General features: G+C 53.7%; 1 protein-coding gene and 2 long non-coding RNA genes across 7 annotated transcripts in view; 2 read left to right on the top strand and 1 right to left on the bottom strand.

The window, feature by feature from the left end:
• Window positions 1-3,628, top strand: part of LOC145723789 (uncharacterized) — a 21,069-nt gene extending 17,441 nt beyond the window's left edge. For both annotated transcript variants that reach the window (XR_014149067.1, XR_014149066.1), the window contains one exon: window positions 2,532-3,628. This is a non-coding gene — a long non-coding RNA (uncharacterized LOC145723789). The remainder of the gene's footprint in view (window positions 1-2,531) is intronic.
• Window positions 3,454-6,978, bottom strand: LOC145723790 (uncharacterized). Its single transcript, XR_014149068.1, has 2 exons — window positions 6,756-6,978; window positions 3,454-5,188 (listed from the first exon to the last, which is right to left on the bottom strand). It is a non-coding gene; the product is annotated as an uncharacterized LOC145723790 (long non-coding RNA).
• Window positions 6,979-7,086: 108 nt separating this feature from the next.
• Window positions 7,087-22,364, top strand: part of ADA (adenosine deaminase) — a 27,412-nt gene continuing 12,134 nt past the window's right edge. For 3 of the 4 annotated variants that reach the window (XM_081832706.1, XM_081832707.1, XM_081832708.1), the window contains exons 1-2: window positions 7,087-7,217; window positions 17,381-17,442. In XM_081832706.1, the coding sequence (XP_081688832.1) occupies window positions 7,185-7,217; window positions 17,381-17,442 (95 nt within the window). In that variant the 5' untranslated portion in view covers window positions 7,087-7,184. Of the gene's footprint in view, window positions 7,218-17,380; window positions 17,443-20,084; window positions 20,234-22,364 lie in introns of those variants that run through there. The other variant, XM_081832709.1, reaches the window with a different exon arrangement.

Below are 22,364 nucleotides of genomic sequence, written 5' to 3' on the forward strand. Positions count from 1 at the left end.
GTTTGCATGGGGCCCCGCACAAGGCCTGGACTATAGCCGGTCCTTGGTGAGTTGTTGCTCTCATTGTTATATTCAGCTGGCCTCTTTTGTCTTGTTCTCTTATTTTCTTCTCTTGGCCAGACAGAGCCTCAAAGACGTAGGAGGCCGGAGAGGTGAAGTGGACAGCAGAGTCTGGCCGCCTGGCGACATCCCATCCACACGCCCTCCTCACACATCAGGCTCTTTGATGGGCCACAAATGGCTCGTTGCCTCCCAATATCTACTATCTTCTTCTTGAGTACCTGAACCTCGCTTTTTAGCTAGCTACCTTGCCTCCCAGCTACGGGCATTTCTCAGTCTCCTTTTCAATTAGATGTGACCATTTGACTAGAGGAGTGGAAGTGTTGTAAGGAAATCAGGAATTATCTTTAAAAGAGGAGAGCTCTGGGACGCCTGGGTGGCTCAGATGGTTAAGCATCTGCCTTCAGCTCAGGTCATGATCCCAGAGTCCTGGGATCGAGCCCCACATCGGGCTCTGTGCTCAGCGGGGAGCCTGCTTCTCCCTCTCCCTCTGCCTGCCTGTCTGCCTACTTGTGATCTCTCTCTCTGTCAAATAAATAAATAAAATCTTTAAAAAAAAATAAAGGAGGAGAACTCTTCCTCCACTCTGCTCTCTGGGTTGCAGATGTGATGGCCAGTGCTCCAGCAGCCATGCTGGGCAATGAGGATAAAGGCCACATGCTAGGGATGGCAGAGCAGAGAGATGAAAGCCATCATCTTCCCAGTTGCCACACCAGCCTGCATTGCCCACCTTTGGATTTCTTTTATATGACAGGGAAATAAACTTCTTTCTTGTATTGGCTACTGTTATTTTAGAACTTTCTGTTGTGTGCAACTGATCCTCATTCTGTCTGGTTAAATTTGAGTTGGAGACAGCACCTCCCTTGTCCTCTTTCCTATTCAGAGATCAGAATCAGCAGAGACTTTGGCTGTTATGAAGCCCACAGGGTCAGGGGCAAAATCTGGCCCACCGATGTTTTTCTTAGCTCATACAAAGTTTTTAAAATTAGGAGGTATTTGAAGACATTTTTGGTTTTACCAGTGTTACTTTTTAAATTTTTGTTATTAATATTTTTAGAGCTATACCTCTTGGTCTTAATTCATTAATTAATTAGTTTTAAAATTTATTATTGGAGCATAATTATCACATAATGTTACATTGGTTTTAGGGATACAACATATTGATTTGACAATTCTATAAATCACTCAGTGCTCACCATGATAAGTATAATCACCATCTGTTTGAACACATTTTAAATATTAAAATTGTGGTTTCTGGATTTTCTTGAATAATTGGGAGATCTGGTACCACCGGATCCACATTCCAGCATGGCAGCCTTTATATGGGGGCATCTCCTATCTCGTTTCATGGTCCTTCCATTGCTCTCCCATGAGCTAGGTCTGTGTGTGTGTGTGTGTGTGTGTGTGTGTGTGTTAGCTCATGATAGCTATATCATGTTAGCTCGTGAGCTAGGTATATATATATATAGGTTGTCCTATGAGCTACATTTGTATATGGCTTACCCTACAAGCTAGGTATTATATGGATTGTCCTAGGTGGTAGGTGTATATGTGGGTTATCCTATGAATTAGGGATGTCTATGTGTTATCCTCTGAGCTCAGAATGAATTATGTGCTCTCTCCACTCACCAGATGAAGAATTTGAGGTCGCAGAGCTGGAAGTGATAGAGCCAAGACTCCAGTCTGTCTGCATTCCACGCTTGCTCTGTCAGTTTTTGAGTTTGCAACATTTGACTATCCAACTTCTTGCTTGACATCTCCCAGGAGACAGTAGAATCAAGTAGAACCATATCAAATGGATGGTGCTGGTTTGTCTGCTGCCCCGGGAGCAAACCACCTAGAGAATGGAGGTTTCCTGCATCGCCTCAGTGCCTGGCGCAGAGCCAGCTGAGGGAACTTGGCACTAAACAAAGGAGGTGACCCACCCTCAGTCACACAGAGCCGGGTGAGCACCCGGGCTCCCGCCTGTCTGCCCTGGGCTCTTGCTTGACTGCTGTCCAACCTACCCTGTTTCTCTTGGATATTGACAGAGGTCAGAGGTCAAGAGCACAGGCTCTGAGTCTAGCATATTCACACCCAATTTCCAGCTTCACCTCTTGCCACTTTGAGTCTTGATTTCTCCACCAGCGAATGGGGCTAATTATGGAACCTACATCATAGGGCCGCTGGGGGATAGGGGTCTCCGGATGAAATCATCTGCATGTGAGTAAGTGATGGAGCACAAAATAAGTACTCAGTAAACATAGTTATTATTGTGACATGAGTTTTGTATGAGTGTGTGGGGGTAGGGAGGGACTCGTCTTGAAATTCTTTCCTTAGGCATCATCTTGCCCTGTCTTAATCCAAGGCAGCTGGAGCCCTGCACCGGGCTGGACACAAGGTCATGCTCCGGCAAGGGCTTCCCATACATCTCAGAAGCTTGAGAACAATGACCTCGATTGCCCACTTACATTCTATCATTCCACCAACAGGTAGCGAGTTCCTACTTTCCACCAGGCCCTACGTTAGGGCTGGGGATCCAGGATAAGTTGACCCTGTCCTGCCTTTGTAGACTATCCACCTGGTTACGGGACTTCTCTGACACACAGTTGATGACAAGTCTTATGGGAGAGGAGCAGAAGGGCTACCTCGAGGAAGATGCATTCCCGCTCCAGCAGAGACTGCTAATGCTCACCCATATCTGGAGCTCCTTTTCTTCCCAAGTGTGCTGCTGGACTACATTTCCCAGGCTCCCCCGCAGTTCAGTGTGGCACATGACCCAGCTGTGGTGACTGGATGTGGGCTGCAGTGATGGGTCCCACTTTGGAGCCCCCCAAACACTCCTTCCTACTCTCTTCACCCTGTGAATGGCTAGAATAGAGATGACCCCCAGGGCCACCTTGAGACCCACATATTGAAGATTCAGCCTAGGTCCCAGAAGGACCAGGTAGAGTCGACACCCACTCAGAACTGTTACAGAAGTAAGAACTCTTTTTCTAGCATATTTGCTGGGTATTTGTAACATTCTATGTGTAACAGTAGCTAGGGTTACCCTAACTGATAATCTGCCCTGAAAGACTGATTTTCTTTATTATGTAACTTTTCCTCCTCACGACTCTAACAATTTCCTTTGGCTCTAAAGTACTAAGTTACTAATGCTATTGTCCCAGTTTAATTCTTTGTGTAACTGGAGATGATACTCCTGACCAGTGTTATTTCCAATTGAGGAATTCTTATTAATTCATTCTCTGTTTTCATGCATTTGTTGTTGTCATTGTTGGCTGGAACTAGATCTTGAGCTAGATTTTTCTCTCTCCACCCCTGTTCCAAGTCTGTAGACATTGGCCCACCCTGGATTAATGTGGAGAAGTTCAAGACCCATCTGTCTGGCAGGAACCAGGCAAATACTCAGACTGAATAATTGAGGGGAGTTTAATAAAGGAATTATATTCATTCAGTTATAAGATGAATAAGGTCTGAGGATCTAATGTATAACAGGATGGTTATGGTTGATAACACTATTGCATAACTGAGATGTTGAAATGTGCTAAGAGAGTAAAACAAAAATGTCCTCACAAAAAAAAAAAAAGAGGTAAATATGTGATGAGTGTGTTAATTAACTTGATGCGGGGAAATCATTTCACACGTATACGTCCATCAAATCATCACATTGTACACTTTCAGTATCTTCCAATCTGTCAGTCATACCTCAATAAAGCTGACCAAAAAACCAAATGATTTATGAAGCTGCGGGTCGGTGAAGCCTTCAGTGCCCAGCCCACATGCCCTCAGCCTCACCTCTGCATTGTGCTTTCCTGCTAATACCGGAGTCAGGCTCCCGCTCTCTGCTGTAGGGGAGCAAGTTTGGCCAGGTGTTGAGCCAGCCCAGAGTGCCAGGAAGTTGATGTCCTGGAAACAGCCCTCCAACAAAGTCAAAGGGCAGTTGGTAGATAAACCTCCCAGCTTCCTCACTCCTCAGCTGGGTTAACTCTGAGAGACATTCTACGCTGTCTCACAGAGCTCCGCTGAAGGACTGAGCTCTAGGTAGCCTGCTGGCATTAGCTCACTTCCTGTCTGACTCGGCACTGCCCTTCCAGTGTTTCCCGGGATCTCTTCCCAAATGAACTACTTGTACTCGAGTCTTTGCCTCAGGCTCTACTTCTGGGGGAACCCTAATCCAGAGCAGAGTTTATGGAGAGCAATAAGGGGTGGTACAGTAGCCTGAGGCTAGTAACAAAAGGAATCCCTGCTTTTGAAGATGGGCAGGAGGGACTGGTAGGATATGGACAAGACCACCTGCCAGGAGCTGGGGCCTTGGTGGAGAGACACAGCTCACCCGGTGGCTGACTGTACAAGGCGGAAGGGGGAGAGGAGTAAACATCCTGACTTCCCCCTCCTCCCACTTTCTGATCTCCTGCTGGTGCCTCCTATTGGCCAAACCCAACCAGAAGCCAGAGGGCAAGAGAGCCTGCTGGTGTTTCCATAGTGGTCAGGCTGCCTGGCACACAGCAATGTGGAGAAGGGTAGGGGGTGCATTTGGAGGGGCAAACAGAAGATATGCAGCACACAGCCTGATTGTTTCTCTTTGGCTTTGAGTTGCTTGGAAGGCAGCATTTTGATAGTCCAGGATCTGGGAAAAGGCTTTTCCAGGTGTCAGGATGGAGTAAACTTAGGTGCAGAGACTGAGGGGTCTGGGGTGGGTAGGCACCAGCATTCCTGCTGCATTCTGCATAACGATCTGCTCCCAAGACCTAGTGGCTCCAGGTAACAATTTTATTAAATAACCCAATTCTGTAGGTCAGGAACTTGGGTTGGGGTCAGGTGGGTAGTTCTTCTGTTCCACATGGCATGACTGAAGTCCCATATTCAGTCGGCAACTGTTCTGATCTGGAGGGTCCAACATGGCTTCACAAATGTGTGGAATTTCTTGGTGGGAGGGGTGGAAAGGCTGGGCTCAGCAAGACTGGAGTGACTTTAAGAACTATGGGTTCTCAGGGCGCCTGGGTGGCTCAGTCGGTTGAGCGTGTGCCTTAAGCTTGGGTTGTGAACCCAGGGTCCTGGGATGGAGCCCCACACCAGGTTCTCTGCTGGGCAGGGAGCCTGCTTCTTCCTCTCCCTCTGCCTGTCACTCCCCCTGCTTGTGCTCTCTCTGTCAAATAAATAAATAAAATCTTAAAAAAAAAAAAAAAGAACTATGGGTTCTCCAGCATGATGGGTCTCATGGTAGTTGGACTCCCTACACAGCGACACAGGGTTCCCAGGGAGAATGTTCAAGAGGCCCCAGTGGACGCTGCAAGGCTTTTTATGACCTAGGCTCAAAGTCCAGGAATATCATTTCCACTGCGTTCTATCAAACAAGTCCCGCCAACCAGCCCAGATACAAAAGGAGGAAAATCTTGCAATGAGAAGAAGAGCAAAGAACTTGTGGTCACCTTTATTGGACCAGCAAGTCATCCAGGTTGACTAGTGTTTGGGGAATGTGTTGGGAAGTCAAGGGCCACATGTTGGAGAGGGACTTGAAAGTCATGACAAGGGATAGGGAGATAGTAATAAGGCGGAGCGTTGAAGGTTCTAGAGTTGGATTTCAAATCCCATCTCTGCCCCTTACAACACGTGCTAAGCAGGCCCTTCCTTTGTCTGAGCCTCGGTGTCCTTATCTGTAAGGATGGGCTGGGATGTGGCCTGAGTCTGCAGTTGTAATCAGCCCCAGGTGATATCGATGCCAATGATTCCCGGACCATACTTTGAATAGCTGGAGACTTTTTTTTTTCCAAAAAAAAGTTTGATCCCGTTTTGCCTCCATTGATACCCTCCACTGATTTTCCAGTGTTCTCAGGGGGAAAGACCAATCAATCCCTCACCGTGTCCCACACGCACCCCCTGAGTCTGTGACTATCTAGCCCCACACCCCCATCCTCTTTTCCCCTTATTTATTAATTTATTTATAATATTATGAAATGAAATAAAACCACTATGCTACCCAAGTACTGGAACATTACCAACACCCAGGATGTACCTGTAAGCTTCTCTTCTCCCCCTCCTCCCCCATTCCCCTGAGATAACCATTCTTCTCAAATACGTGTTTATCTTTCCCTTTAAAAGTTTTTTCTACCCATGCACGTATCTAAACATGCATATTTTTGTTTTGCTTTTATTATACATTCTAAAAATTGCACCATAGTCTATACAGTTTTCTGCAACTTCTTTCTTCATTCAAAATTGTTGCCGAGATCTAGCCTCTCTGCCCGCGAAGTTCATTCAATTTCACGGTTGTGTAACAGTCTATGGTGTGGATATTCCAGCTCATTTGCTCACTCCCTGTGAATGGGCATTTGGGAGGTGTTTCCAATGTTTTTGTTGTTACGAACAGTGCTGGTGTGAACATCCTCGAAAATGTTCTCTGACGGCACCCAAGCAGGTTTCTCGAGGGTAAATGCCTAGGAGGATATTTGCTATGCCCCCCTCCTCGCCTTTCATTCCCCAGCTCCCTGGGGTCTAACAGAGAACGTCCTCTCCCCTTGGGCTGCCCTCTTCCATCCCACTCCCACCCACCCCAACCCCCTCACCTAGGAAACTCAGAGAACCCCTCCCCGACCTGCAAGCCACGGCTGGGCCGCATTAAAGCCCCCTAACCATACATTTATGTTGTGCGATTATGTGATGAACATGTGTCTCGCCCAGTAGAGTGAAAGCCCCACGAGGTCTGTGACGCTCACCGTTCCCGGCTTCCAGCTCGGCCCGGCACGCTGCAGGCGCCCAGGCGGTAGCTTGAATGCTGCTCGAGGGGCCAGGCGGGAGGCAGAGCCGGCCAGGCGGCTGGAGCCTGAGCCCACAGGTGGCTCCAGCCCTGCGTCCCGGGGCCGGCGATTTCGGGCAGGCCACCGCCCGGGGAAGTCGGGCTTGTCCCCAGGGCGGGCCAGGAATTCCAGGAAATGCACATCCCGGGTCTGCGGGGCGGGGCGGGGGCTTCGGCGAGGGGGCGGGGTCTTCGGCGAGGGGGCGGCCCCCGGGCGGGGCGGGGCTGGGGCGGGGCTGGGGCGGGGCCGGGCCCCTTAAGAGGATCGTGGCGCGCTGCGGTCCCGGCAGGTCCCCGGGGTGAGCACCGACCGGCGGAGGGAACCACGCAGGGGCGCACGCTTGGCACCATGACCCAGACGCCCGCCTTCGACAAGCCCAAAGTGAGCGCGGGCGGGACTCGGGGTCCGGGGGGGGTCCGGCTCCTGGTCGGGCTGGAGGGCTTAGGGGCGTCCACAGCCCGGGAGAGAACCGGGGCCCCAGCAGCCACTTCCTTCCCTCAGCTCAGGCCCTCGCTGCCTCCAGGCAGTTTAATGAGAGACAATGAAGCTGGGAGGGTCCTGAATCCCCAGGCGCCCGGGCTGGCTTCCGCGCTCTGCTTCTGCCGGTGATTTGGCCTCTCGGAGTCTCAGTTTCACTACCTGTGAAATGGGCCTCGGGGCACCGCCAGCGGCTGGGTAGCTGTGTGAGGCTAGGCAGGGGGCTTGACCCCTCGAACCTCGCCTGTAAAATGGGGCCCGGTGTCTACATCCATAGGCCCCTAAAATGCTGTGGAAACAGCTTTATACTCCAGCACTGCGATGATTTTGTGAGCCAAGGAGCTCAGGTTGTGAATGTGCCAGTCAGGAGGACCAGGCCATAGAGCGGAGGGAGGGGGTCAGGGCGCCCCTCTCTCCCTGCTAGGGGCTGAGTGGGCCTTAGGCCTTGGGTTCATTCGGGGCCGAGCCACAGCTACTGGCCTCAAGGGATAACTTTGTGGTCCCTCCTCCCACCAGCTGTGGCCTTTTGGGAAAGTCTGGGTCAGGGAGGGTCTGGGCCCACTTGAGAGGCTTTGGAGCCCTGAGATTCAGTCCACGGAGGGAAGGGGTCCAGGGGGTCTGTCCAGCAGAGTGAGTCAGCTAGCAGAGTTTGAGACTGCTGGGGGATCACAGGAAGGAGTGAGCTGTAATCAGACTCAACTTACCTCTCGGAGAAATAGGTGTAAGTGGATGGCAGATATCACAAAAGTGTTAGTAAGAATCCCATGTGTGTATGGGAATGCGGGGGGTGGGTGGGCGGGCAGCACTGGAGGAGGGAAGGCCTAGCCCCCACTGCTGCTGCCCCCACCCTAGGCTCAGCTACCCCCTGCCAGATGTTGTGAGCTGGGGAGCCCTCCTGCCGGACCCCACCCCATGCCTCTACAACTTGTCTGGATGCCGCATCGCTGGTGCTTCTTTCCTTGTGAAGTCTCTTTTGTTTTCTTTTTTAAGTGCTTTTGGATTCCCTCTGTCCTTGGGAAGGTGGTTCCCCTGATATGAATCCTGAGGCAGTAGACAAAGTCCCTAGACTGGGAGTGAACTTGGAGTTATGGAGATAAATGAGAGGCAACGCTTCTGTAGAATTTACTATATGCACCAAATCCACCCTTGCGATACTTGTAACAGCCCTGTGAGGGAGGGACTATTTTACTATTTTTGGGCCTCAGCCAGTCCTGTCTACTTAAGGCTGGCAGGTTATTTCCCCTCTGTGGGCCTCAGTTTCCACACCTGGTAAATGGGCCCCACCTGCTTGGCGGTGGGATGTCCAGAAGTTAGAAGGGGATGCTTGAGAGGGGAGGTAGAGTGTTCTCCACTGTGTAGATGAGATGTGATTAAATTTTATATTGCAAGGAGGGAACGTGGCTCAGCTGGCAGGAGAAGCAAAGAGGAGCGTGTCTCAGCCACTGCAATCAAAGCCAGCTCCCTGCCTTCCTGTGGGTGGGACAGATCCTAATGAGAACTAGTATTAGTAGCTGGAGCTAATTGTTATTGCTCTGTGCTGGGTACTGTTCTGAACACGTTATTTTCATTAATTCATTTGATTCTAGCAATGACTCTGTGAGGTCGTTGGTATCATCCCATTATACAGATGAATAGAGGCACAGAGAGATTAATGAGGCCTGAGATCACACAATGAGGAAGTAGCCAAGCTGGGGCTGAGCCCAGGCGGGCTGGCTTCAAACATCCCATAGCCAGTTTTCCTGAAACTGCCTTTGCAGAAGCCTTTGGGGTAGAGGTGCTGGGCCTCTGCGGGACAGGAGCCTCTGCTGGGCTGTTTGGCTTCTTATGCCAACCACTAGGTGAGGCCCAGCACCTGGCCAGCTTTAAGAAGGCAGAGCAAGGCTATGCTTTCTAAACTTTAATGTGTACTCAAGTCACCTTGTTAACACTGAGACACTGAACTGGGAGGCTGGGGGTGGGACTTGAGATGTTCCCTTCTAACAGGCTCACAGGTGACTGATACTCCTGGCCCACGGACCGCACTTTGAGTAGCAAGGCCCTAGGCGGCTGCCTCCCTGGGTTGATTGTGTTATTCCAACAAATGCTTTCTGAGCACCTGTTGGGCATTGGAGGAGGTATGGGGGGAGGTGGAAGGGTGGCCCTTATCAGTCTATTTCTACACGAGACAAGGCTGGAAATCCCGTGGTGCTCAGAAGTTCTTTGTCATGGAGGACAATGCTGATCACATGCCTGTTTTTGTAATAACAGTGGGTACCAGGCACCTTCCGTGATTTACATCACAGTTCTCTGGACAACTGGACAAGGTAGATCGCTTCCTCCCCCCTTTAACAGACTAGGAAAGAGACGTGAAGTGACTTCGTCCAAGGTCACACAAAATGAGCATCTCAAAGCTGTAGACCAGCAAGTGAGCTGGCCCAGGTTGGAAGAGCACAGTTTCTACACCATCCCTCCCTGATGCAGAGAACTGGGGCTAAATCTCCCACATAAATTTAAGTAGGCTCTATGCTCAGCATTTGGCTTGAACTCACAACTGAGATCAAGAGTTGGATGCTCTACCCACTGCATCAGCCAGGCGCCCCGCCCACATCATATTTACTTTCTCCTTTTTGAATGTTTACTCTGTACCAGGCACTGTTCTGCTTTGCATATATTCATTTAATGCTCAGTATCGCTTTAAGATAGGTCCTCTTCATTTCTGTAGGAGGAAATGGCTCAGAGAGGGGAGCGAACTTTCCAAAGGCACACAGCCAGAAAGCAGAGCTAGACTTGAACCCAGTTCTACCTAAAACTGAAAGAGATACTGTCAACTGCCTTGCCAATTTGCTGTTCCCACTTTGGGGGGAGGGAGTGGACTCAGAATCATTTCGGGCCTCGGATAGACTGAGGGTGGGTCCCTGCCTCGCTGTTTGTCAGCCACAAGAGCTCAGGTGGACATTTCTCTGAAACTGTTTCCTTCTCTGTAAAATGGGTTGATTAAAACCAAGATCATGAGTTCTTGGGGAAATTGTGCTGAGTGGCACTTGTGAAGTCCCTGGCTGGCTGGCAGCAGGCCCTTAAGTGCTTTTCCTCCCCACTGGGGCTGTAATGCCAACTCCCGACCCCCCCCCCCGCCCCGCAGTGTCTTTCTTACCTCTTGACTTCCTGCCACAAAGCCACTGGAAAAGCCTACTGTTAGCACGGTTTTGGGCTTTCCGTGCTTTTTGGTTACCAGAGAGTCAGCTGTTTTTGTTTTTATTTTTTATTTAAAGATTTTATTTTAGAGCAAGTGAGGGTGCATGAGTTGGGAGGGGCAGAGGGAGAAGCAGACTCCCCGCTGAGCAGGGAGCCCGTTGTAGGACTCCATCCCAGGACCCTGAGATCATGACCTGAGCCGAAGGCAGACACTTAACCAACTGAGCCACCCAGGCGCCCTGAGCCACCTGTTTTTTAAAAAGCCTCTCAAGGAGCTTGCCTTACCCATTAGAACTCATGGGCGTTTTGGAGGGAAGGGAATGAATGAGATTGGGTTTCAAGGAAGCCTTTTGTTTGACAGAGGAAGCAAGGACCAGAGAGGGGAGATGTGGTCACCCAGCGAGGTAGGGGAGGCTGACCACGTTCCTGATTCGGCATCCGACCTTGGGGTTGGCCTGGCCTAGATGGCGAGGGGCCCTGTGAGCTGGGAGGAATGTGTCTCCCTATCCAGTTGTCCTGGGGGGGTTCCCCCCTGGGGCAGGGAAGGGAGCACTGTGTCTGGCTTTGGACAGGGGAGAAGAGTAGGCCGGGGGGGGGGGGCACAGTGAGTTCAAGCCTATATGTACTCAGTTTTGGGGGCAGGCTCCCTCTTACCCCTTAGGGTTCTGAGGCCCCAGAGCAGCAAGGTGAGGGAAGAAACAAGCTCTGGGGTCCTTGTGATCATGGGGGCAGAACAGTGAGTTTTCCTATCTGTACAATGGGAATCTGATTCATCCCCAGGCGTCGGTGGGGGGGAGGGGGGGCAAGCCCATGCTGGCTGCTGTGGATCCTTATCCTTGTCATGGTTCTCAATCCTGTTGAGATTTTACCAGCATTGACTCAGCTCTGATGCAGGATGAAGGGAGTGGATTGTGGCAGTTACAACCTCTGGCTTTCACTCAGACAGCTTCCGGCTGGGTACTTACTAGTCCAGACTGAGGCTGGTTCCTTAATCTCTCTGTGTCTCAGGCTCCTCACCTAGGAAATGGGGAAGGACTATGTTGCGTTCCTAGGCTGTTGCTCCACAGGATGTGCCCCTGGCTGAAGATCTGCCTTCCCTTCTCTGAAACCTCTGGGGAAGCTCCCGCAGCAATTGAGAGCTCAGTCAGGCCCCAAGACAGCAGGAGGCACCATTACTGTACCTCTGAGCTGTAGGAGCTCAGATGGGGCTGAGCGCGGAGGACTTCCTGGAGGAGGTGTGACTGAAACAATATGTCAGCCCAGGGCTGCCCTGTCTCCTGGCTTTACCCCAAAAGTCCGCTGAGAGGCCATGGCGGGCACTGACCCCTGGCACCACGCAGCTCATTGCCAAGAGCCGGGCTAGGAAGTGAGAGGCTGGCTGGCAGGGGGCACCTGCCGCTCATCCGGGTTCTGGGGGCCGGTCAAGCAACGCTGGCTACTCTGCCCTGTCTGGGTTCTCTTCCAGGCCCAAGGGTGTCGGTCAGTCCCTTCCTTGCCCCAGAGAGCGGACACAGCCCTGCTGACCTAGGACAGGGAGAGGAGAAAACCATCACTTGGTCATTTGATGTGTACTGAGCACTTTTTGCTGTGCTGGGCACGGTCCTAAACCCCGAAGACATGGCATAATGACCGCACTTTGAGGGAACTAATAGGGAGACAGCTGTGGTAAGTGAATTTAAAAAGTCAGCAGTTTGAAAACCAAACCAGATGGTGTGTTTGGGGGCGCCTGGGGAGAAGTAGTTTGACTCTCGGGTGTGTCTCGAAGGTGCGTGGCCTGCCAGTTAGGAGCGGGAGTTCGATCTGGGAGCGTCTGGCCCAGGAGTCCATGACCCGTGTCCTTGCTGGTTCTGCCGCTGACCCCTCGGGTGAGTGAATTGTACCTCCCTGGGCCTCGGCTGGCTGGCTGGCCTCTCCTGAGAACAAGACGTAACATGTTCGCCCGTGCCCCGTGCCCCCACTGTGCCCAGCACCTAGTGGGGGCTTAGTAAATATTTGGCCACGGGGGATGCTTCCTACTCCTCTCTGGGATTTCCTGCAGCTCCGTCAGAGGCTTGCTGAGTCAGCCTCCTGGAGAGCAAGTGCGGGGGAGTAGGGGTGAGACTCCCCTCCAGAGAGGTCACGAGGCTGGGCACAGGGCAGGGGTGTGGCCCCTGGGCAGGACCTGGGCTTAGAGGTAGAGAGACTGGGGTTCTAACCCAGCTCTGCGGCTATCGGCCTGGGCAGCATAGGGCCCGTGGCCGGGTTCCTGCGAGTTTACCGTTTCCCCTGTCTGCCGCCCAGGGCTAATGTGCACCTTGCCTGGGGGTCAAGATTAATTGAGATAAAGGACCTGATAACAGGAGGTAGCTGCTGTTATTGCTGAATTGCTTACGACAGCCTCTCTGAGGCTAGGCCTGCAGGGAAAGGGTAGTAAAAGCTCTAGACTCAGACCCTGGTTCAAATCCTGACTCCATCCCTGCCTGCCTTTGTGTCCCTGGATGCTTCTTTGACCTTTCAGGTTTCTCCTCTGCAGAATGGTAGTGAAGTTCTTGCCTTACTGGTTGTGCGGATGAACTCAGTTCATGTGTGTACACGGGCCAGCCCGTAGTAGGTACTCAGTAGTCCGAGGACGCTGCTGTTCCTTTTCCCTGAATGGGGACAGCGGAGCAGGGTCCCGACCCAGTCTCTGAGCTTACACCCCATTGTCACCTGGGGTATGCGGACAGACGTCTTCATGGGTAGTGGCTATTTTCCAGAATGTTCTGTGGGAGGCCTGCCTGAGCTTGGGCTGCCTGAGGAGGTGGTTGCTGCCTCTGCTCCTCCCCTGAAAAGTGTCTAGGCAGCTTCCCAGGAAGCCCCGGCGTGGTGGGGCAGCAGGCTTTCGCTGTCCCTAGGGGTGCTCTTGCCTCCTGTGTCCTGGCCAGCTCTCTGAGCCCCTCTTCCCCTGCTCTGCTGCACTGGGGAGCACCTCCTGCACTTGGAGCTGCGGGCAGGTACTCCCCGTGGGTGCTTACCTCTTGCCCTGACTGCCGGGCGGCTCTGGCTTCCCTCTCCCCTGCTTTGCATATGGCAGCCAGAAAGAGCTTTTACACGGTGCCTCCTGATCCAGAACGCGTCGGTGGATCCCCCCTCTGGCACCCCCTGACCTTCTGTGGCCTCCCCTCTCCCCCACGAACCTCATTCTCCATATCAAGCCAGTTCCCTCCCTGCTGCCTGACTCCGATTACTCTGCCCCGGCCCTTCTCTGTCCTCCCTCCTTTCCCCTGGACAGCTCTTCCTCCCGGCCCCTCCTCCATCATTGTCTCCGGCAACCCCTCTTCTCCGGCAGCCTTGCAACCTGCCCCCGTCACTCCCACTGCCCAGAAAAGCCATTGTCCTCACCCCCTCCAGCCCTTTCTTCCCCTGCAGGGGTGAAATTCTGGAAAGGCGAATCTACACTTCCTCCATTTTGTTGCCTTTACTTATTTCTTACCCCATTCCAGCATGGATTCGGGCCTCTGGAACATTTCCTGCAGGACCGTGGTTCTCAACCTTGGCTTCGGGTATTGAAAACCAGCAACAACCCCATGCTCAGGCCCAGGCCGAAGGACTGTGACTTTGCAGACCAGGGTGGGCCCAGGTGTAGGTGACTTTCCAAAGCTTCCCAGGTGCTCCTAATGGGCAGCCCGGGCTGAGCATCTCTCCTCCGGCCCCCGAGCCCCGTGGCCTTAGCGTGTTTCTGCTCTCCTCTTGCTTGACCCCTGGCGGGACCCGACCATATTCCTTTTGTGTAGCAGCTCTAACAAGTTACTACCACACCGGGTAGCTTAGAAGAACAGGAATCTTCTCCCCATTCTGGAGGTCAGAAGTTCAACGTCAAGGTGTCGTTGTTAGGGCCACACCCTCTGAGAGATCTGTTTGTTGCCTCCTCCAGCTTCAGGTGGCTCCGGGCCATGCTTGGCTCGCAACCACACAGCTCCCGTCTGCCTCAGTGGTCCCGTTGCTGCCGCCTCTTAGAAGAGTTTCGCTCAAAACTCTGCCTCCCTCATAAGGAGATAATCCAGGACAAACTCCTCAAGACTTTAAACCACCTTTTTTTTTTTTTTGCGCCATGGGAAGTAATACAGGTTCTGGGGATTCGGATGTAGACCTATTTGGGGCGCTACCGTCCACTGACCCAGTGGGCCGCCACTCCTTGCAATCTGACCGTCCCTTGCCTTCTGCACCCTCCCCTTCCTGGCTTCCTTCCTGCCCCTCTGGCAACTCCTCTTCGGGGTCCCCCTCTCCTGCAGAGCCACTGGGTGCTGGTGCTTCCGGAGGCTTCCTCCCCTGCCCCTTCCTTGACCCCACTCTCCCTGGGTGAGCTCGTTCAAGACCTCGGTTTCAGCTGTCCGTATTCCTACTTGCACTGCCAGCCGGGGTCTCTGAGCGCGCTAGAACTTCCCATGCATTGGCTCTGTCCATTTACATTGGGATGGTTCAGAGGCATCCCAGCCGAGCATCCCTAAGATCAAACTGACCGTGTCCCTCTCCCCGCACCGCTGCCCCTCCTTCTCCCTTAGCACTTGGGCTTCTTCCTGGATGGCGTCCAGAGTGTGGGAATCACGACCGACACCCACCCAGCCCTACACTGAGGCATCCTCCTTAACCCCTCTTTCTGCCCCCCCCCCCCCATCTGTCTTGCCTCCCTGGTCCAAAGCACCATCCTCTCAAACTGGACCTCAGTAGCCTCTACCAGCCTTGCCTTCTAGCTGGCTTCAAACCCGGTCCTGGCTTCTCTGTGCTCTCCGTTAAAACGACTCCTTGTGGCCTGGGTGGCCCCGCAGCCTGTCCAGCCCCACGACCCCTCCCTTCTCAGAGCTGGGTTTCCGGCCCTCTCCTGCACCACCGGCTCGCCTACCACATGGCCTTTGCACGTGCTGTTGCCTATGCCTGGAGTGCTTTTCCTACCTTCCTCCTCAGCCTGCCTTTGCCTAGTTGGTCCCTCTTCATCTTTTGGATCTTGGCTCAAGCTCTGTTTTCTGCGGGAAGCCATGGCTGGCCCTTGAGCTGGGTAAGGGCTTTTGTTTGTCATTGCCTTTGTAGGATGGTGCCTCTCAAGGAGTTGACTTGGCTTGTGATTGTACATTTGTCACTGACCTTACTCACTGCCTCTTCCCTGGCTGGACCACAAGCATCACAGGAGCGGGACTCAATGCGTGGAGCTTTACCCTCCATCCCTAGCACCGGGCAGGGCCCCGACAGTTTGGTGAATGCAGGGCTCTTCACTGATGCCGTTTTAGCATTTGCTCCGTGCTAAGTGTGGGGCGAGCCCACTACACGCATGAACGTGGTCAAGCCTCACAAAGCCCTAGGAGGAAGGCATCTTCTCCCTCTTGGACCGATGAGGATGCCAAGGCCCTGAAAGTGAAGTCGCTTTCTCCAGGCCTCCAGGGGGTGAGTGGAGGAGCCAGGATTCCAGATTGAACCACAGAATATCCTCCCTCTCTGGCCAGATCCTCTGTCATGTGCGGGTTAAGGATAAATAAACCCTGCAGGCTCAGAGAGGGGAGGGCCCCTGCCCAAGGTCTCACAACTCCTTGGCGGTTCCCTGGGCTGGAAGCTTCAGTGTTCCCGATGCTGAACATTTTTTGAGAATGGGATGAACATTTAGCTAAGTGGGCATTGAACTTGTTTTGTCAGGGAATCCAACAACTCCCTTGCCTCTGAGCCTGTGCGTGAGTGCCGCTGGGTCCTTTGCAGGCTGGGTGACTTCCGGAGAGGTCTGGTTGCTCGGACTTCCTGCTGGGAGGCAGGCTTGGTAGCTCTGGGCCTGCTGGCCTCCTTGGGCCTGTAGCTCCCTCCCTCGCCAGGGCAGATACTTTCTCGTCCAGGTCCCCAAATTCCAGGGAAGGCCCCAACCTGGCAGACATCAGTGGAGTTTTCTAGATCTCCCCCAGACCCAGGGAAAGTCCCTTTCCCCCTGTCTCCCAACACCTGTTGTGCTTAACAGCTCCTGGGAGATGCCCTGGCGGAGACGCTGGGCTGCTTCATATAAACCCACTTGTCCACCTACACTGTGGGTTGTTTGTTTGTTTGTTTAATCCTTACAGTTGTTCTCCGACAAGGAAGCAGAAATACGCTGTTTTGCAGTTGAGGAAACAGAGGGTCTGAGAGATCAAGTGTCTTGGCCGAGACCACACAGCCAGTGAAGCGGTGGAGCTGGGAATCCGGCTGATGGGCTGTCTCCAAAGCCCATGTCCTTAATCTCCTGGCCTTGAGTGCCAAGCGATGTTCGTGGGGCCGCGTGTGTGTAGGAGATGATCACCGAGATGACCGAGTATCCAGTACCCTTTCTGAAGTACTGGAAAGCTCTTGTGTCACCTCCTATTGATTCCTGAGAACTGTGCTTAACTAACACCTGCTTTTGAAAATGGAGCCTGGGTCTTTGAAACCCACTGTGGCATAGTCACGGGCCCAGGAAGTCTGTGGTCAACACTTTTTGTTAAAGTTGGGTTTTGTTTCGTGAGTTGGCAGAGCGTGGACTCTGCCAGCATGGTGGTGCCGTGGCTGGCCTTGTGTTTAAGACCACTGGCTTTGGGCTTGGGCTAGAATTCTCGTTCTGCCATTTACCAGCTGCGGTTCAGACCAGAGGTACTGCGTTGGGTTCCTGCCTCTATGGCTTGCTGTGCGAACTCGGGCAACTCATTTAACCTCCCTGAAACTCAATTGTGGTTGAACCTCTGTGGTCTTAACCGTGAAAGAGCTAGAGATGACTGTTAAGTCCACCCCCCTCCCAGATGAGGAGGAAACAAGATGGTGTGCATAAAGAGCTTAGTGGAGCGTCTGTGGCAGGTGTCCAGTCAGTGGGACTAATGGTTATCACGGTCCTTCCAACATTCATGGGTGTTTGTTCTCTACCCCCCACCCCCTTGTTTCCTCTCTCTGCCCCCTTGCAGGTGGAATTGCACGTCCATCTAGATGGGGCCATCAAGCCTGAAACCATCTTATACTATGGCAGGTAAGTCCACAGAGAAGAGACCTTCCTCCCCAGCATTTGGGGACATGTGGGGGGTCCATGGCTCAACCCAGAGGCCTCTGGAGAATTCCAGGGTGGTTGTTCCTTCCTATATGCCCGTGGAAGGAAGCCGGCCCCCTGGCCAGAAGAAGGTGGTCTGTGGAGAAATGGCAGCCCCTGCTTTCTGTGCTTCTGACTCTTGTCCTCCTGCTGCCAGGTGAGCCAGGAGGAACTTGCCCCACCTTATATGCAGGTGCATGAACACACACAGACACACACACACACACACACGAGGAGGCAGTTCCCAGGGCCAGTCATCGTGTTTTGACTCCGCAGGGAGCCCTGTGGCAGAGGTGATGTCTCTGCACGGGATGCCGGGACCCTTTGCTGAGCATCTCTGGTGCTGGGCTGAGCCCTCTCCTGGAGTCAGCAAATCTAACCCCTGTGCAGAGGAGGAGGGCACGGCTAACCCCACCTCACTGAGGAGAGCCGGGCGGGCTCAGGAAAACAAAGGCAGTTGCCTGAGGCCACACAACAATAAACAGGAGGTCTAGAGTTGACCGAGGGCCATCTCTCCAAGGCTTTCCCTGTGTCCCCAGGGCAATTGCCTATTGGGGCATGTGGACAGGGGGCCCCTCCTCTGGGGGCCCATCTTCATCTCCCAAGTAAGAATATGCCTCCTGCCTCGGCTCACGTGCATGCGGCTGGGTCCAAGGGTCACCAGTGCTGCCCAGTGAGGGATGCCTGCCCCTCCCTCCCCACCTCAGGGGCTCATGGAGGCCCCTCTCTTGGGTCCAATGCTTAAGAGCAGGGACTTTAGAGGTCAGTGGGTCTGGATTCAAATATGGGCACACCGTTTCCTCCCTGCGACCTTGGCCTCTAGCTTGCAGGGGAAGAGCACGGCCTCCCTCCAGAGCTGACCTAGGAGATGGGGGCCCCTGCTGCCACCCACCTCTCCTTCCACAGACTGTGCTCGTCACGTGTTTGCTGGACACTCATTTCATTCGGAGCTGGAAGGAGTCCGCCTCGCTCGTTGCCGGGAGCACTTCCGCTCCAGGCCCAAACGTGCGCACTCTGCTCCGTAAGCCCCAGTCCCCCGAGTTCTCCAGACGCTGCTGCTTCGGAGAACTGGTGAGGCTGGGGAGTCTGTCCCCAGTTCTCAGGAGCATCTCTTCCAAGAGAGCCAGAGCTCTGGCAAGAACACTTTTCTCCACTGTCCTACTTCCACAGACCTCCCTCTGCCCTAGGAAGTTGCTACTGATCTAATTCTCGACTCTCTGACGTCATTTGTTAGCATTTACTGGGCACCACGAGGCCCTGCATGGGGGCTGACGTACTGAATCCTCAGGACAGCTTAAGGGGTGGTACTGTTGTGGCCCCCATTTTATGGAGGAGGACACTGAGTCGTGATGGGTGGGGGGACTTAGGTAGTAAGCATGGCTGTGACCCCGAGTCCACACCCCTGACCATTACCTCTGCCAGCGAGGGGCTTGGATGGAGCCGTGCACGGAAACCACTTAGCTCAGGGCTAAGCACAGTGTCCTCAAGGGCACTTAATGATGGTATTAATGATAAGCTCTGGCTGGGCGGGGTGAAGCTGCTTGGCTTATCTCTGCCTGTCCTTTGCCCATGCCGAGTGCCAGTCATTGCCCCAGAGTCCCGAATGAGGCTGTTAGGCGGGTTATCGGGCACCACGACGGGATCTCCTCTTGGGTACTCGTTAAGGGGTCAGAGAGCACTTAGTAGTGGAGCAAGAAGGCGGGAGTCCAGGGCAGGGTGGAGAGAGGAGGGAGGGGAACCGCCTCTGGGGGGAGGCTGGTCGGATCTTCTGTTTCCCCATCACCTTGGCATCTCGGGAGCAGTCGAGGTGCCTCGGTGGGCCCATTGGGCAGGGGTGTTATGGGTGCCAGCTGGAGTCTGAGCTCAAGGTCAGCAGGCAGGGGACCTGGTCAGACTTGGCTATGGATGCCCATAAACACACTGGAGGACTTCCTGGTGGTGGTGGGCTGAGAGAAGGAAGGAAGCCCCTCTCTCCCTCTGGCCAAATCCAGTGGCCCCTCTTCTGCCTCTGTGATTTGGGCCTCCGCTGTGTTCTTACCCACTTCTTCCCTAAGCCTCTCCGGGGCTTCTCCTACCCCTCTCTCCATTTTCTTCATGAGCCTGTCTGCTTTTTTGCCACAGCACGTTCTGAACCTAACCCCACTCTCCTCCCTTCACCAGCCTGGCCTGAGCCACCAGCATCCCTCATCTGGACTATGGCAATGGCTTCCTGACTGGTCTCCGGGTGGCCACTCTGGCCTCCCCGTCTCCTGTCCCCACAGTACTGTAGTCAGAACACTGGTCTTTTTTTTAAAGATTTTATTTATTTATTAGAGATAGCGAGAGAGAGCATGAGTGGGGAGAAGAGGGAGAAGCAGGCTCCTGAGCAGGACCCTGGGATCACGACCCAGGCTGAAGGCAGTGGCTTAACCAACTGAGCCACCCAGGCGCCCCCAGAACACCGGTCTTAAAACCTAGTCTGACCAGTCCCTCCCCGGCTCAAATCCTCCCACACTCCCAGCTTGCTCAGTGTCAAAGCCAAAGTCCATTCATGGCCCTTAAGGACCTGCAAAGCCTGTGTTTCCTCTCTGACCTCTCCTCCTTAGTCCATGCTGGAGGTTTCTCACACCTGCCAGACCTGGTAATCACAGAGAGATTGAACAACTCTCCCAAGGTCACACAGCCTTTAAGGAACACAGCTGGGATTCAGAACCAGTCCATCAGGCTTTGGAGTTTGCTGTCTGACCCTGGACAGGTAAACCACCTCATTTCTTCTCTGTACCCAGCCACGAAAGTGCTATCTGTGTTACTGACAAGGATGTGGAGGTCCTCAGATGGGACGGCTCCTCCCCTGAGTGTTCTGGCATGTACCGCAGGGGGATGGACTTTGAACTCCAGAGCCTGAGCTTTTCCTCCTCACTGGGCTCTCTGTGGCCAGGCTCCTTGTAGGCACGTCTCCCACCCTGGCAGGAAGAGGACTGGCCAAGGCCTGGCTGACGGGGGTGTTTAGGGAGCGTCTGACGACCAAGCTCGGTCCCAGGGGGAGCCTCCTGTGTGGCAGGAGGACCCAGCGCCCTAGAAATAACTCCTCCTTGCCTCAGCTTGGTCTGAGCAGCTTCTGGAGGCCCAGTCCTATGTGAGATCCCGAAGAGTGTCTCATGCTGTTTGTTTCCTGCTGGGACCCCTGCAGTAGCTCTCAGATCTGATAGCCAGGAGCTCTTAAATCTCTTCACGCCACTCCCCTGCTTGAAATCCTTCAGTGGTTTCCTGGAGCTTTGGGGATAAGGCCCCAACTTCTACGAAGCTTCCACTGGGCTCTGCCTGCCCTCTAGCTTATCACCTACCACTGACCCCACTCTGAACTCCAGCTGCCCTGCCCTCACCTTCTCTCCCGGCTTCTGCCTGAAGCCCCCTCTGTTCCTTCCTTCTCTCTTTTAATTCTCCTAAGTGTCCCCTCTGACCAGCCTTCCCAGAGCACTCTGTGTGGCCAAGGATCTTTTGGTGGCTGACGAGGAGAGAGGCTGGAGAGGGTGGAACTAATGGGACAGACCGTTAGGAAGTAAAATAAGTGAGACTTGACTGGCTGGTGGGCAAGGCAGATGGAGCCCTGGGGAGGCCCCTGCATGGGTTGGGCAGCTGGGGGGCGGGGGCGTGGAGCTATATTTGGAAACATGGGGCATGGGGCAAGGAGGGGAGAGGTGGCAAGAGGTGGGGGGTCAGACGCCTGGATCTGTCTTGGTCACTGCCATCTGTCCAGTGCCCGGGACATTGTAAGCCCTCAAGCAGTGGTGTGAGAGGTAGAGACCTCTGGATCCTGGGCTGAAAACCACGAGAGGGGAGGAGTTCATGTGGGCAGGGGTGTAAAAGGGAGGGTCTGCAAGAATGGTCAGGAGGAAGCGGTGGTCGAGGGAGCTGGAGGAAGACCGTCGGGAGCCTTGCACATAGCGGGTCCAGCAGGCCCAAGCACGCGTGGCCGCTGCGTCTGACCATGTGAGCACCAGAGCCTTCCTCTGCTTCCCCCACCGGCTCCCAGAAAGTTCTCCAAAACCCAGCACTTCACCGGTATGGGCTCTGCAGGGCCATGGTCACGGGGGACGTGGCCTCCTGAGGGGAAGGCTCCCGGGGCACGGAGCACTGCCCTCCGAGCAAGGACCACAGCAAGGGTGCCCTCTTCCCCACCGTGTCCTGCAGGGATGGGGGCGCTGACTGCAGGCTGGGGGGGCACTGCTAGGGACTGGGGCCACCAGCAGGGAAGGAGGGCCTGTGTTGGGGGCTCCGGGGACAGGTGTTTATGTTGGGAAACATCGTAGTATTTTAGGGACTGAGGTCCTTGACTTAACCACTGTTCAGTCAAACTTCTGTGTCTCTGGCAACCCCCCCTTCCATCTTCTGTTCTTGCTTTGCAGATAACCCAATGCTTGAACCTAATTGCATCACCTCATTTCTGTCATCATTTGCTCCTTTTTTTTTTTTTTAATCTTCTTTTCTTCTACTTTCTGGAGTTGTTTCTCTGCTGTATTTTCCATTCACTTTATTACATCCTGATGATTGGCCCTGTATTCGTTTAGATTTGCAGGAGCCCTTTCTTACTCTCAGGGTCCCCTTTCTGAACGGGATATTCTGTTTCTTCTCCCGTCCTGGAGGCGCTCCACCGTAGGGGTTTTGTTTTCTTCTGTTCTCTGCCTTGTTTCCTCGGAGTACCCTTTGTCTCCTGCTTTGTCCCTTCATGGTGGAAGCATTTCTTGGATGTCTGGTGCTCTTTGCCTGCCCCTTTTCTCTTCAGAATGGGGAAACTGAGGCCGGGGTGACCTGGGGGTCTTGGCAGGGAGGAGGCGGCTCCAGCCGGGGTGGGGGTTCTGGGTCAGCCCCGCATGGGGGGGGGTGGT

This window comes from Leptonychotes weddellii, chromosome 10 (genome assembly GCF_054177405.1).
Source record: "Leptonychotes weddellii isolate Sample4059 chromosome 10, ASM5417740v2, whole genome shotgun sequence".
Taxonomy (NCBI): domain Eukaryota; kingdom Metazoa; phylum Chordata; class Mammalia; order Carnivora; family Phocidae; genus Leptonychotes; species Leptonychotes weddellii.